At 37.9% G+C, this 13,109-nt stretch overlaps 1 protein-coding gene across 3 annotated transcripts in view; it reads left to right on the top strand.

Annotated features, from left to right (window-relative positions):
* The window catches only part of LOC126093805 (protein transport protein Sec24C), a 121,728-nt gene that overhangs the window by 21,637 nt on the left and 86,982 nt on the right, over window positions 1–13,109 (top strand). For all 3 annotated transcript variants that reach the window (XM_049908748.1, XM_049908749.1, XM_049908747.1), the window contains exon 3: window positions 9,590–9,708. In XM_049908748.1, the coding sequence (XP_049764705.1) occupies window positions 9,590–9,708 (119 nt within the window). The remainder of the gene's footprint in view (window positions 1–9,589; window positions 9,709–13,109) is intronic.

Here is a 13,109-nt window from a genome sequence, read left to right as displayed (position 1 = left end):
AGAGATACAAAGTACAAAACCATAGTGTCTTTTGTATTTTGAAGTGAAGGAAAAATATGAACAGCTGTATCCCATTCAGATGACAAACTTCACTGACCTGGTGACAAAGTCCTCCTCTATAGTAAGAATAAAGACATCCGCATTTCTCTGGGTCATCTTCCTGGAGGCCTACTCGGCAGACTAATAATGCTTTTTTATATATTCCATGTTTCTCTATCCATTTTTCTCCAAATTCTGGATTCAACTATCTTTTCCATTTTTCATTTCCCTTTTCTTAACACAGCATTACTCATTATTCTGTTCTTTCCTCTTCACTCCATTCATCTGTCATCTGACTCAAGATGGCACTGTGCTTACCAAAGTACTATCTTTGATCTCCTTTCCCTGATGCCTCCCCCTTTATCCTAACAATGGGTGTGCCCCTATCATTCTGGGTTCTTACTGACTTCAGTCTCCTTTCTAACATTCATCAACTTATTCCTTTCTCCTTCCCCTAAATCTGAAATCTAGGATAATTTTTCATTTTTTGTAGTGCTGTCAGCAATACTCAGTTTTACCTGCTGAACGTAAGTACAAGCTAGCCAGTCTATCTCCCTGCAGTTTCAAAACTGATTATTTATTTTAATTACAGCTGCCTGGTTACGTAGGTAATAACTGCTTTTAGCAGAAAAATGTAGTAATGTACTACAGTTGAGTACATATGAAGTGAGTATGTGCACTTACATTTGTTTTGGTAATGGCATTTTGTCTCGTTTTAATTGTTATCCATTTTTGTGAGAATGTCCATAGTTGTTTGTTTCACATGCATATACTGTTTGCACTTATTGTGGAGCAAAATGCGATTAGCATCCCTGCACATGCTTGCATTTAATACGTGACTGCCAGGAAGTTTCATTATTGTATTTAATGACCTGTCCAATATCTGTACAAGATTTCACAGGACCAAAACTAAAATAAATAAATAAATAAATAAATGTAATTGTTCAGTGCTGTCTTGAGCTGAACATTGTCACACAGTTTGCGAATTTTGAGATGGCAGAGATAGAGGAGCAATGCATGTGCATTAAATTTTGCATGAAACTCAGGGAAAGCTTTACAGAACACACCAAATGATGCCAGAAGCCTATGGTGAAGAGTGCTTAAGCCGTACTCAGTGTTAAGAATGGATCACACAGTTTAAAAATGGCTGGATGGAAGTTAAAGGTGACCCTTGTTCAGGACACCGTTTGACATCTACTGATGACACTCATGTCAGTAATGTCAATGAAGCTGTGCATGCCAATTGAAGGCTGGCTGTCAGAGAGATTGCAGAAGAATGTAACATTTCAGTTAGGTCATGTCGTGAAATCTTGACATATCTTTGTGGAATGTATCGTGCCGCCACCAGGTTTGTCCCACGGCTCATGAGTCAAGACCAGAAAGACCTTCGCACCACAATCCATGAAGAGCTTTTGTCGCGCAAATGAGAATGAGACGTTCCTTACAAGAATCATAACTGGTGATGAGACATGGGTCTACGGTTGTGATGTTGAAACCAAGATTCACTCTTCGCAGTGGATTGGGCAAGTTTCTCCAAGACCAATAAAAGCTCATCAGGTCAGGTCAAATGTTAAAGCCATGCTGATAGTTTTCTGACTTTGAAGGATTAGCTCATCATGTATTTGTGCCACAGGGACAAACTGTTAATTGATGATGCTATCGGGACGTGTTGGGATGCCCGCGAGAAAATGTGAGAAGAAAACAGCCTGAAATGTAGTGAGACAATTCGTGACTCTTGCCTCACGATGACGCACCTGCTCAATCATCCCTGTTGGTGTATGACTATTGCACAAAAACTGAAATCACTATGCTGTCTCATCCTCTGGTCTCTCCAGACCCAGCCCCTGTGGACTATTTTTGTTTCCTAAGTTGAAGGCCCCTTTGAAAGGATGAAGATTTACAATGATAGACAAGATAAAAGAAAATTCACAGCTGGCACTTCTCGCGATCCAGAAAGAGGCACACCAAGACTGCTTCTGGAAGTGGAAATGCCATTCGGAGCGGTGTATCGCTTGTGGAGGAGAGTATTTTGAAGAGACCATGTGTAATATGTAAAAGGGAAGCGTAGAAAAATTTAGTGGCCAGAGTTCCGGAATTTTTTGAACAGACCTCGTAAAGTGGTGTCAACTACTCAAATATTCATGTGCAGTGCTGCAGGAGTGGATGACATGTTGCTGGCAAATCTGATAGTGAAATAAAACAAGTGTAGCCTTCTGAAGATTCAAATAAAAGCCCAAGACTGTCTATGGCAATAAAATAAAGCTTTTTGAAAGTATTTGTAGCAGATTGCATTTTCCATCCACAATCCTTCATTAACAGTTGCTGTCTCTCTCAAATGTTTGTCCTAATAGAAATGTTGTATGTTGGGATTCCCTTGGGAAGGAAACAGCTGAGATTAGAGCAAGCTACAACAATTTCCACATCTGCATCTACATAAATACTTTGCAGTCTGCCGTACGGTATATGATGGAGTTACCCTGCACCACTACTAGTCATTTTCTTTCCTGTTCCACTTGCAAATAGAGCAAAGGAACAATGTATGTCTATATGCCTCCTTATGAGGCCTAATTTCATTATCATATCTTTGTGATCATTATATGCAATGTATGTTGGAGGCAGTAGAATTGTTCTGTAGTCAGTGTCATATGCTGATTCTCTATATTTTGTCAATAGTTTTGTCAATAGTGCCTTCCCTCCAGGGATTCCCATTTGGGTCCCTGAAGCATGTATGTAACACTTTTGTGTTGTTCGAACCTGCCAGTATAAAACCGAGCAGCCCACCTCTGAATTGCTTCAATGTCTTTCTTTAATCTGACCAGGTATGGGTCCCAAACATCTGAGCTGTACTCAAGAATACGTTACACTAGCGTCCTATGTGCGATCTCATTTACGGGTGAACCACACTTTCCTAGAATTCCCTCCAATAAACCAAAGTTGACCATTTGTCTTCCCTACCACAATCCTCACATGCTTGTTCAATTTGATATCGTTCTACAGCTTTATCCCCAGGTGGTTAAACGACATGACAGTGTTAAGCAGGACACAACTAATGCTGTATCGAAACATTATGAGTTTCTCTTTTAAATCCATCATCATTTACTTATATTTTTCTACATTTAGAGCTAGCTGCCATTCTTCACAACAGCTAGAAATTTGGTCTGTCATCTCATCAGGCACTCAACTTTGACAATTTACCGTACACCACAGCATCATTAACAGTCACAGATTGCAGCCCACCCCACCTGCCAAATCATTTGTGTGTATAAAAAATAATAGTGGACCTGTTGCACTTTTCTGGTGCACTCCTGACGATATCCTTGTCTCCAGTGAACATTAGCTGTAGAGGACAACATATTGGATTCTGTAACTTAAGAAGTCTTAAAGCCACTCTCATGTCTTGATCTTATTTCATATGCTCGTACCTTTTTTAACAGCCTGCAAAGGGACGCCATGTCAACCCTTTCCAGAAATCTAGAAATATGGAATCTACCTGTTGCTCCTCAGCTATAATTTACAGTATACCATGTGAGAGAAGGGTAAGTTGAGTTTTGCATGAGCGATGCTTTCTAAAACCATGCTGATTAGTTGACATGAGATTTTCACTCTCAAGAAAATTTATTATATTCAACTGAGGTCAGGTGTACACATGTAGTAGGGCACATGGACAGTTCAGCTTCCTGCACCACCTGATGGTGCCACTTGGTCCTGTGGTGGGCTGGAGTTGCTACGAGCTGCCCGACTCGCTTTCCCACACGCATCACTGCGGCTTGTCTGCAAGGTTCCAAATGCTGCTGTTGTGCCTATTAAAGTGGAACACGGAGCCAGCCTTGAGCAACCAATGGCCTTTTACTCCTGATCATCATGATGGAGAAAATATCTGTTGAAAACCGTAGTGTTTTTTTGAAGTGATGTGGTGTGAAAACTGAGAAGACTTTATTCAGACATGTCATCTCGAAAGCCTCTGAGGACTGGTAGAAATATGTACCTTCTCTCATGTCCTTTCAGTTACAGTGCTCCGTCTCTAAAATCATTGACAGTTATGGGACATTAACTTTCCTTCTTTGTTCCTAGAAAACAGAATCTTCAGATGTTTTAGGCCAGTGCTTTTCATTGTGTGTAACATAGCTATTTTTGTATTTTTCACTGTTGTTTAAGAACAATACAAGACTGAGTGCAAAGTGTCACAGTAGATAGCAGGCTGAACTGTCACAGAGGAGGGGGAATGTTCAAATCCCCATCCAGTCATCCATTTTAAGGTTTTAGTGATTTCACTAATCAGTTAAGCCATATGACAGCATAGGTCTTTGACACTGCTTTTTTTCCATGTCCTTGCACTATCAGAGTCTGCATTCCATCTCTAAAGACCTTGTCATGGGATATTAAATTCTAATCTTGCTTCCTTCTGTCATTGAGGATCAATTGCCCATCTTTAAAATTCATTAATAATTTGTGAAGCTTTCTATATTTGACAGTAAAATGCATGAACAGTCTTTTAGAGCTATCAACATTATCAGCAAAGTCATTATAATAACGTAAATGTTAGCTTTCCCCCATGAAAAATACATTTCACATCGTATGTGGTGTATACAATTGATCCCAGTGCACTACTTTGGGGTATTCTTGATGCCACTTTAGCCATATCAGTGACACTGTCAACAGCCGTATGAATCGTAGGAACATTTTGAGCAAGCAGACTTTCATATGGTTGCAGCTTGCAGAATTTTTGTTATTCCTGCACAAAAATTTAAGTTTTCCTGTAGATGTCATAATAAGTACCCAAAGAACATATTACATGATTCTACAACAAAACGGGCAGCAGTGGGTGTGATCAAAGGGAATGGGTATTGTCGTGTTGAACCTGGGGACACTTCTGTGAGGGCAAGTCCATACCACCACAGTGGGGTGAGAGCAAGATGGAAATGTGCATGTTTGTCGATGATGGATATCACTGCCCTCCTCTGTTCTTAAACACTGTCTTAAGAGAAGTAGCTGCTGTAGTGCATGTGTCAACCAGGGTGCCAAAATGGTCTATTGTGCTGTCACTGGGTGATGATTCAAACACAGCAGCCCCCTTCCACCTAACCTCACAGCTCCCACAACTGTTCATCCTGGAGACTTCATTGCCCATATTGTGTTACAGGGCTCAATTACAACCTGTCCCAGTGACAAAGGTCAATTTAATCACCAATATTAATACTACAACAGAAATATTACCTCTATATCAGACCACTATTGAAGATTGCACATTTTATTTTAAGTAGATAGAGTACTTGTAGAGTTCTTTCAATCCTCAGGAAATACTCCTCTCATGTTGTGTAAACTCGCTTCTCATATTTTGGAAATGGAGTGGGAGAAAGCTCTAACAACTGATACAATGGGACATACATAGTGGTTTGCAGCATATAGAAATAGATGTAGATTACAAGAAATAACACAACATGTAGGTGAACATTAGGTTATTAACAGCTTTGTCAATCTGAAATGTACTTGGAGGATGATTACAGCGTACTGACAAAATATCATAATTAATTGTGTTACATTTCAAAGTCTCAATACACAGAATACAATGTTACAAAGTGATTTCTTAGAAAACTCTGAAGGCTTCCTGTATGCAAATCAGCAGTGGCCTGAAATCATGGTGCATTGCCAAATTCTCATTATTTGTTACTCATTTCAGCAGTTGCTCACCATTGCCTATCCAATGTCCAGGAGCCTCTGGATATAGAATTCCGCAAGTGCCGTTCTTGTACAAAGCTAATGATATTTTCATTAACAGTTTCATTCTTCACAAGTAAAAAAATATTTAAAAATTACATCAAGTCACACTCAATTTCACACAGCTATAACGTCATAGATGCTGGTTGTCACGATGTGTTTATCAAGTCTGATTTTGTACTATCACAGTATTCTACAATAGGCCATATTTTCTGTCTAAAACTGTACTACTTCATTCACTATATGTTATGTAGTAATGGTGCTACAGTCATCCTGTTCACATGGGGCTCTCAAAACCAGATTACGTAAACAGATATCTTAGTACCACTTCTGGGTGGTCACATAAACACTTCAAAATTGATTATGGAAGTCTGCTTCTAGTTGTCAGTTTTCAAATTTGGCAGTCAGTTTTTGTTCCCTTGTAAACACAACCAGTTTTGAAACGTGCTTGGGTTGTCAAGTTATTTCTTGTTTTCAGAATATTCGTTTAATATGGACTTACTGTGTGGTGAAGGAGAAGCAGAAATATTAGACTGAGCATGAAGCTGTCTTCCTATAATATTTAAGGGAAGAGAAATAACAATTGTTTTGATTGAATCAGAAACTGGATCAGCTATTTTCCAGGCACCATATTTAACTAGGCTAGCAAATCTGCTTCAGACCTCAACATGTAAACAAGCTAGCAAAATACGGTATCCGAAATTCAGTTTTCTTCTTTCGAAAGATGTCGCATGTAAACATAGTGAATTAGAAATGAAATGTTATTACGAGTGTAATCCCAAAAGTAAGGTCTCCAATTTTTTTTATAAGTACATAGACCTGTTTATTTCTAAAGTGGCTTACATCAGTTTACAGCTTGAACATGTAGCTATTTTTCGACATAATCACCATTTCTGTCGATGCATTTTTGTAGACGCTGTGGCAGTTTTTGTATGCCCATATCATACCAGCTCACCACCATGCTGTTCAGAAATTTATGAACCTCTTCTTTCACCTCGTCGTCGGAGCTGAATCGCTGGGACCACAAATGACGCTGACAGGTACTGTGAGACTCTGAAAAAACTCAAACGGGCAATTCAGAACAGGAGAAGAGGAATGTTGGCAGGGGTGTACACATTCTCCATGACAACACTCGCCCACACATCGCTCGGCAAACCATTGCTCTATTGCAACAGTTTCAGTGGAACATAATCACCCACCCACCCCATAGTCCTGACTTGGCCCCAGTGAATATCACCTGTTCCCTAGGTCAAAAGAACATTTGGCTGGAAAGCGATTCAGCTCTGCCGATGAGGTGAAAGAAGAGGTTCATAACTTTATGAACAGTGTGGCAGCTAGCTGGTATGACATGGGCATGCAAAAACTGCCACAGCATCTACAAAAATGCACTGACAGAAATGGTGATTATGTTGAAAAATAGGTAAATGTTAAAGCTGTAAACTGATGTAAACCATTGTAGAAATAAACAGATCTATGTACTTACAAAAAAAAATAGGAGACCTTACTTTTGGGATTACCCTCATAAGATTGTTATTGCCATTGCTAATGCTATTACTTCCACTTTCATCATCAATATTGCTATTACTACATCTTCTCAGTGCTAATTTGCAAAATCCAAAGGTCAAGGCTTTGATCCCCAGTTAATTTTAGTATTTTTATCTCGGCAAAAATAATCAATTTTTGAAAATATAATGTGATTGGATAGGTAAATAATCTACTCAACAAGCATTGGCAGGAGAACACATATAAATATAGTGATGATTCAGAAGTATTGAAGGGAAAGGAAGAGGTATGAAGGAAAGGGACTGATGAGGTTTAGGAAATGAGGAGAGTTCGCAGCAGTCACCCAGAACCCTCTGTCAGAGGAGACTTACCGAACTGGATGACAAGCCCTAATCTGACCCCTGACTCTCCCTGTTTCCTAAACCTGTGTCAACTCTTTTGTCAGGAGGAGGTGCTACTGACTCTGAAAGCTTGCAAATTTCAGTACTTTTATGTGTGTTCTCCTACTGCTGCTTGGTGAGTAGATCTTTTATCTATCCAGTTATGTTGTAGCATTTTTATCAGTTATTCATCATTTCTTTTACTCTATCAATGTTTGTTAATGTGTGAAATGCTACAGTTCAGATTCCATTTTAAACCATAAATCATCCTATAACTGACTGAGTAGTCCAGTTTAAAAATCAGAGAATGATGACACACCACGTCAACTAGAACTGTGTGTAGTAAAGCACTGTGGTGTTCAAAAATAGTCTCTGGGTATTTTGTGTAGACAGTGAAAGGAACTGCATCATATAACTCACAGCTGTACTTATTACTTGCTTATTACTTTATTTAGACTATCCATGTAGAGTTGCTTTTTTATTATTTAAAAGTGTCAGTAACAGGTTTTCACTGTGATTTAAGATGCACCTAATATAAATACATAGACAACTGATTGTACACCCATTGTTTAATTTATAGTGAATTTTTACAGTTGCTTATAGTTGTATATTGTAATTAGACATTAAATGTTTGTAATATCATTGAGCCTGTAACTTAAGATCATTGGACAATTCTACTGATAGACTAAGTGATAAGGCTTGTTCCAGATACATTATAAGAAATGTAAGTGTGTATTATATAATTCAGTGCCTAACAGACTTTGGTGTGCTAACAGATTTGTATTCTTTTTACATCTTCTTGTGATTACCGCCTCTGTAATTTTTTCCATTACCTTTGATGGATAACAGAAAACTGTGAACCCCTACCATGCTAAAATGATCACTAATTATCATAACAGCTTTTGCAACAGAGATACCTCACATCACCCGATGGCATCCCTGTCCATAGATGTTGAAAGTGGGTTGGCCATCTTGAAGGTGTCTTAATCCAAACCTCTTTTGGATGTGTGGGAAATAGCTGTTGGTCCCTCTTTCTTCTTCAGGATATATGGCAAAGAAATTTTGAATATAAATTTAAGCATTAGGAAGACATTGGTAAAGGTATTTGTGTGGAGTGTAGCCTTACATGGAAGTGAAATATGGATGTTATAAACATTTCAGAAAGGAGGGAATAGAAGCTTGTGAAATGTCGTGCTACGGAAGAAAGCTGAAAATTAGATGATAGATCAGATAGCAAATGAGGTGGTGCTGAATTAAACTGGAAAAAAAAAAAAAGAATTTTGTCGCAATGTGTGTAAAAGATAAGATTGGTTGATAAGGCACTGCCTTGAGGCATTGAGAAATTGTGATTTTGGTAATGAAACGTGTGTTGGGGGAGGGGGGGGGGATGAGTTTGGGGGATTGCAAGGAAGACAAAGGCTTGAGCACGGTAAGCAGATTCAGATGGATTTAAGTTGTGGTAGTTATGCAGGTTTGTACAAGACAGACTATTGTGGAGAGCCACTTCAAACTAAGTGTTCAGATTGAAGACAGCATTGACAACACACTGTCATATCTGGCTGAGATGCTTATTTTCTACATTACTTTCCTGCCTCTTTCACCCACTTCTACACAATTGCTGAAATAGAGTAACTAGTCAAGGAAGACACCTAAATATCTGGAAACACTTTTTTTATGTGCCTGTTATTAAGCCACATGAGTGGATCTCTTAAGAACAGGATTCATCTAGTGATAGCTCGTTTGTTTTACGGAAGTGTGAATATAAAGTCAGCATCAGGTTTATTCAGTTTAATGTACTGTGTTAAATAGGAAAAGCTTAGTATTTGAAAATATAAAACTATCTTACTCTCAAAATGAAGGCACTATATAGTAGAGTTCTACACAATCAATAGATGTGCAGGCATTCATAGAATTGATAAAATGTGATTGCAATAAACCCCTCTGTGTTACAGGAATGATGGGGTTTCCTCCTCAGCATCAACAAATGCAGGCCTCACCAAATCAACTTGCTGGCCAAATGGCAGCAATGAATCTGTCAGGAAGCCAGCAGAAGCATGGCAATGAAAACCAGGTATGCTAATGGACACAGTGATAAAATGGGAAAGTTTAAAATTCAAGATTTCAGAATCCATGAAACATTGTAGACCATAAGTAATCATTCGATAATTACAGATTCAGTTGTTTTCCATGACACATACAGCCATCCCATTACGCAGGCACAACTAGTGACCTTGCGTGTCAATAATGCTCATAAAATATGTAGCAGTTGTCTGTTTTGAACAACAGACATTTTTAAAAATGTTTTTGGAGTGCTTTAGTTAACATTGCACTGTGTAGTAGAAAACAACTTCATTGCTGAAAACTGTTACATTGGGAAACCAGATTATCTTGCTTGGGAAGTGGTTCTTTGTCAACACTAAGAATTTTTTTAATGTTTTGGTTAGGTGACATTCAGCATTCATTAAGTAATTGAAAAAGCAAATTTTAATCATCAACTATTTTTATTTGTATCTTAATGTCTACCAGTTTTGGTTGTGGACCACCTTCACATGGTATCTACCAAAAGTACAAAATGAAACAAGTAATGTACACACAAAATACAAAATTTTTAATAAGTTTATAAGCAAAATATTTTCATGAATACCTACAAAGCAAAAACATATTAAGTGAATACCTATCATTTTCTTTTCTGGTTGATAGAAAACCCTAAATGTCATAATAAAATGTAGTTGGATTTCCTTCTCATCCTGTCCGGTAAGTCCCTCCTGACATGCGGTTCTGGGTGACTTTTTCCAAAATCTACCTCTTTTTCCTAGACATCTCCAGTCCTTTTCAATCACCACTCTTCCCTCCCCTTCAACCATTCTGTTGGAAGGAGGAGCCACTGGCTCAGAAAGCTTGCATAATTATAACCTTTTTTTATGTGCTTGTTCTGCAGCCGCTTGGTGGGTAGATTTCTTTTAGCAATTCAATTACATTAAATATCATAATAGGTATAAGAACAGAACACAGCTACAGAGGCTGCACTGTATAGCCCTTAGCTCTTTGGTTTCTTATCTTTTTGTACATAATTTTGTTAACTGTTGTCCTGTTGAGCATATTCCTATTAGACTCCTGTGGAACATTTTATGTTGTTTTTGTATATTTATTATGAAGTTTCTGATTTTCTATCAACAAGAAAAGAAATGATCTGAGTGTTCATGTGATCTGTTTTTGCCTTGTAAATGTTCATGAACAGATTTTGCTTAGAAACTTTCTACAAGGTTTGTATTTTATATTTTTTGTACATTACTTTGTCTATTTTGTGCTTTTGGTAGATATCTAGCTTTAAATCTGTATTCTGCAAACCACTGTGAAGTGCATGGCAGAGGGTGTGTCCCATTGTACCAATTATTAGGGTTTCTTCCTGTTACATTCATGTGTGGAGCACGGGAAAATGACTCATTTAATATCTCTCTGTGTGCTGTAATATCCTGTGAAGATGGTCCACAGCCAAAACCAGTAGATATTAAGGTACAAATAAAAACAGCAGTGTTAAAATTTTTCTCAAAAACAAGTAAGACTATTGGCTGGATTCTTTTGAATGCAAAAACACATTATTAATTGAGAGAGAAAACTTAGCAGAATAGATTAGTCACACTAAGAAAAAGATCAGCAGCAATGATCAAATTTTTATCATCTTGGAGATAGATATCAGGTTAAAATGGTTGAAAATAAAAGTAGTCTGTTTATTATTTATTTAGGTTTCTGTCACAATTGCTTAATTACGATGGAACACGCAGTGGAACATACATCAGGTCAACATAACAAATATTGACTGATACATGAACAGTTATTTTGAATGTTTCATTGGAATTAAGTTATTCAGTTGTGGCAGAAAACTTAATTAATAAGTTGAATTACTGGTCCGTTATGCCAGTGCAATATTAGAATTGCACAGAAGCAGTCTATATTTGGTGTGTTTGGTCCAAAGTATAAGTTAAAAGCACTAAATTCTTATGCACAGTGTGTTCAAGGGGTTTGTCTGATGTTCATACATTGAGCCAGTGCGTGGAAAAGCAGCATGTTAAGCCTGCTGTGATTATAATACCAGACTTCTTTTGGCTGTCAGCTGTTACAGTGTTGTTCACACGTTTTCATAGTTGTCCTGGGCCAAATTCCCATAATAACCAAATTGGTGCTTGATGTGAATATTGGAAAGAACATACTGAAACTATGGTGAACTTGTACTAATTTTTCATTTCATGTGGTTTATGTGAGCCTCTTCCTTTCTGAACTCCAACATTGTTCTGTAGCACCACTTTTCAAAAGCTATTCTCTTTTCGCCTAAACTGTTTATTGACCATGTTTCACTTATGTACATGGTTACACTCCAGACAGATACTTTAAGTAAAGACTTCCTAACACTTTAATCTACATCTGATGTTATCAAATTTATCATCTTCAGAAATGTTTTTCTTGCCATTGCCCAGTCTACATTTTATATCTTGTCTTCTATGGGCATCATGAATTAGTTTGCTGCCAAATTAGTGAAACTTATCTGCTACTTTAAGTCTGTCATTTTCTAATCTAATTCCCTTGGAGCATCACACAATTTAATTAGACTACATTCTATTAGCCTCATTTTGCTTTTTTTTTATGTTCATCTTATATGCTCCTTTCAATACAATGTCGATTCTGTTCAGCTGCTCTTCAAAGTCCTTTGTTGTCTCTGACAGAATTGCGATGTCATTGGTAAACCTCAAAATTTTTATTTCTTCTTCATAAACTTTAATTCCTTCTCCAAATTTTTCTTTGATTTTCTTTACTGCTTGCTCAGTGTGTACATTGAATAACATGGGAGATAGGCTACAACCCTGTTTCATTCCCTTCTCAATCACTACTTCCCTTTCATGCCTCTGGACTGTTATAACTGCCAGCTGGTTTCCGTACAAGTTGTAAATCGTCTTTCACTCAATGTATTTTACCCCTGCTACCTTCAGAATCTTAATTTCAAAGAGTGGTTCAGGTGACATTTTCAAAAGCTTTCTCTAAGTCTATAAATGTTATAAACATAGCTTTGCTTTTCCTTAACCTGTCTTTTAAGATAAGTCTTAGGGTCAGTATTGCCTTGCATGATACTATATTTCTCCGAAACCCAAACTGATCTTCCCCGAGTATGGCTTTTACCAGTTTTTCCAGCCTTATGTAAAGCCTGAGGGTATTTCACCTGTCTTATATATTTTGCACACCAGATGGAAAGGCCGTGTGGGATTAGCAGAGTGGTCTAAGGCACTGCAGTCATGGACTTTGTGGCTGGTCCCGGCGGAGGTTTGAGTCCTCCCTCGGGCATGGGTGTGTGTGTGTGTGTGTGTGTGTGTGTGTGTGTGTGTGTGTGTGTGTGTGTGTGTTCTTAGGATAATTTAGGTTAAGTAATGTGTAAGCTTAGGGACTGATGACCTTAGCAGTTAAGTCCCATAAGATTTCACACAC

The sequence above is a fragment of the Schistocerca cancellata genome, chromosome 1, assembly GCF_023864275.1.
Source record: "Schistocerca cancellata isolate TAMUIC-IGC-003103 chromosome 1, iqSchCanc2.1, whole genome shotgun sequence".
Lineage (NCBI taxonomy): Eukaryota > Metazoa > Arthropoda > Insecta > Orthoptera > Acrididae > Schistocerca > Schistocerca cancellata.
This window is presented reverse-complemented; position numbering and strand designations above follow the sequence as displayed.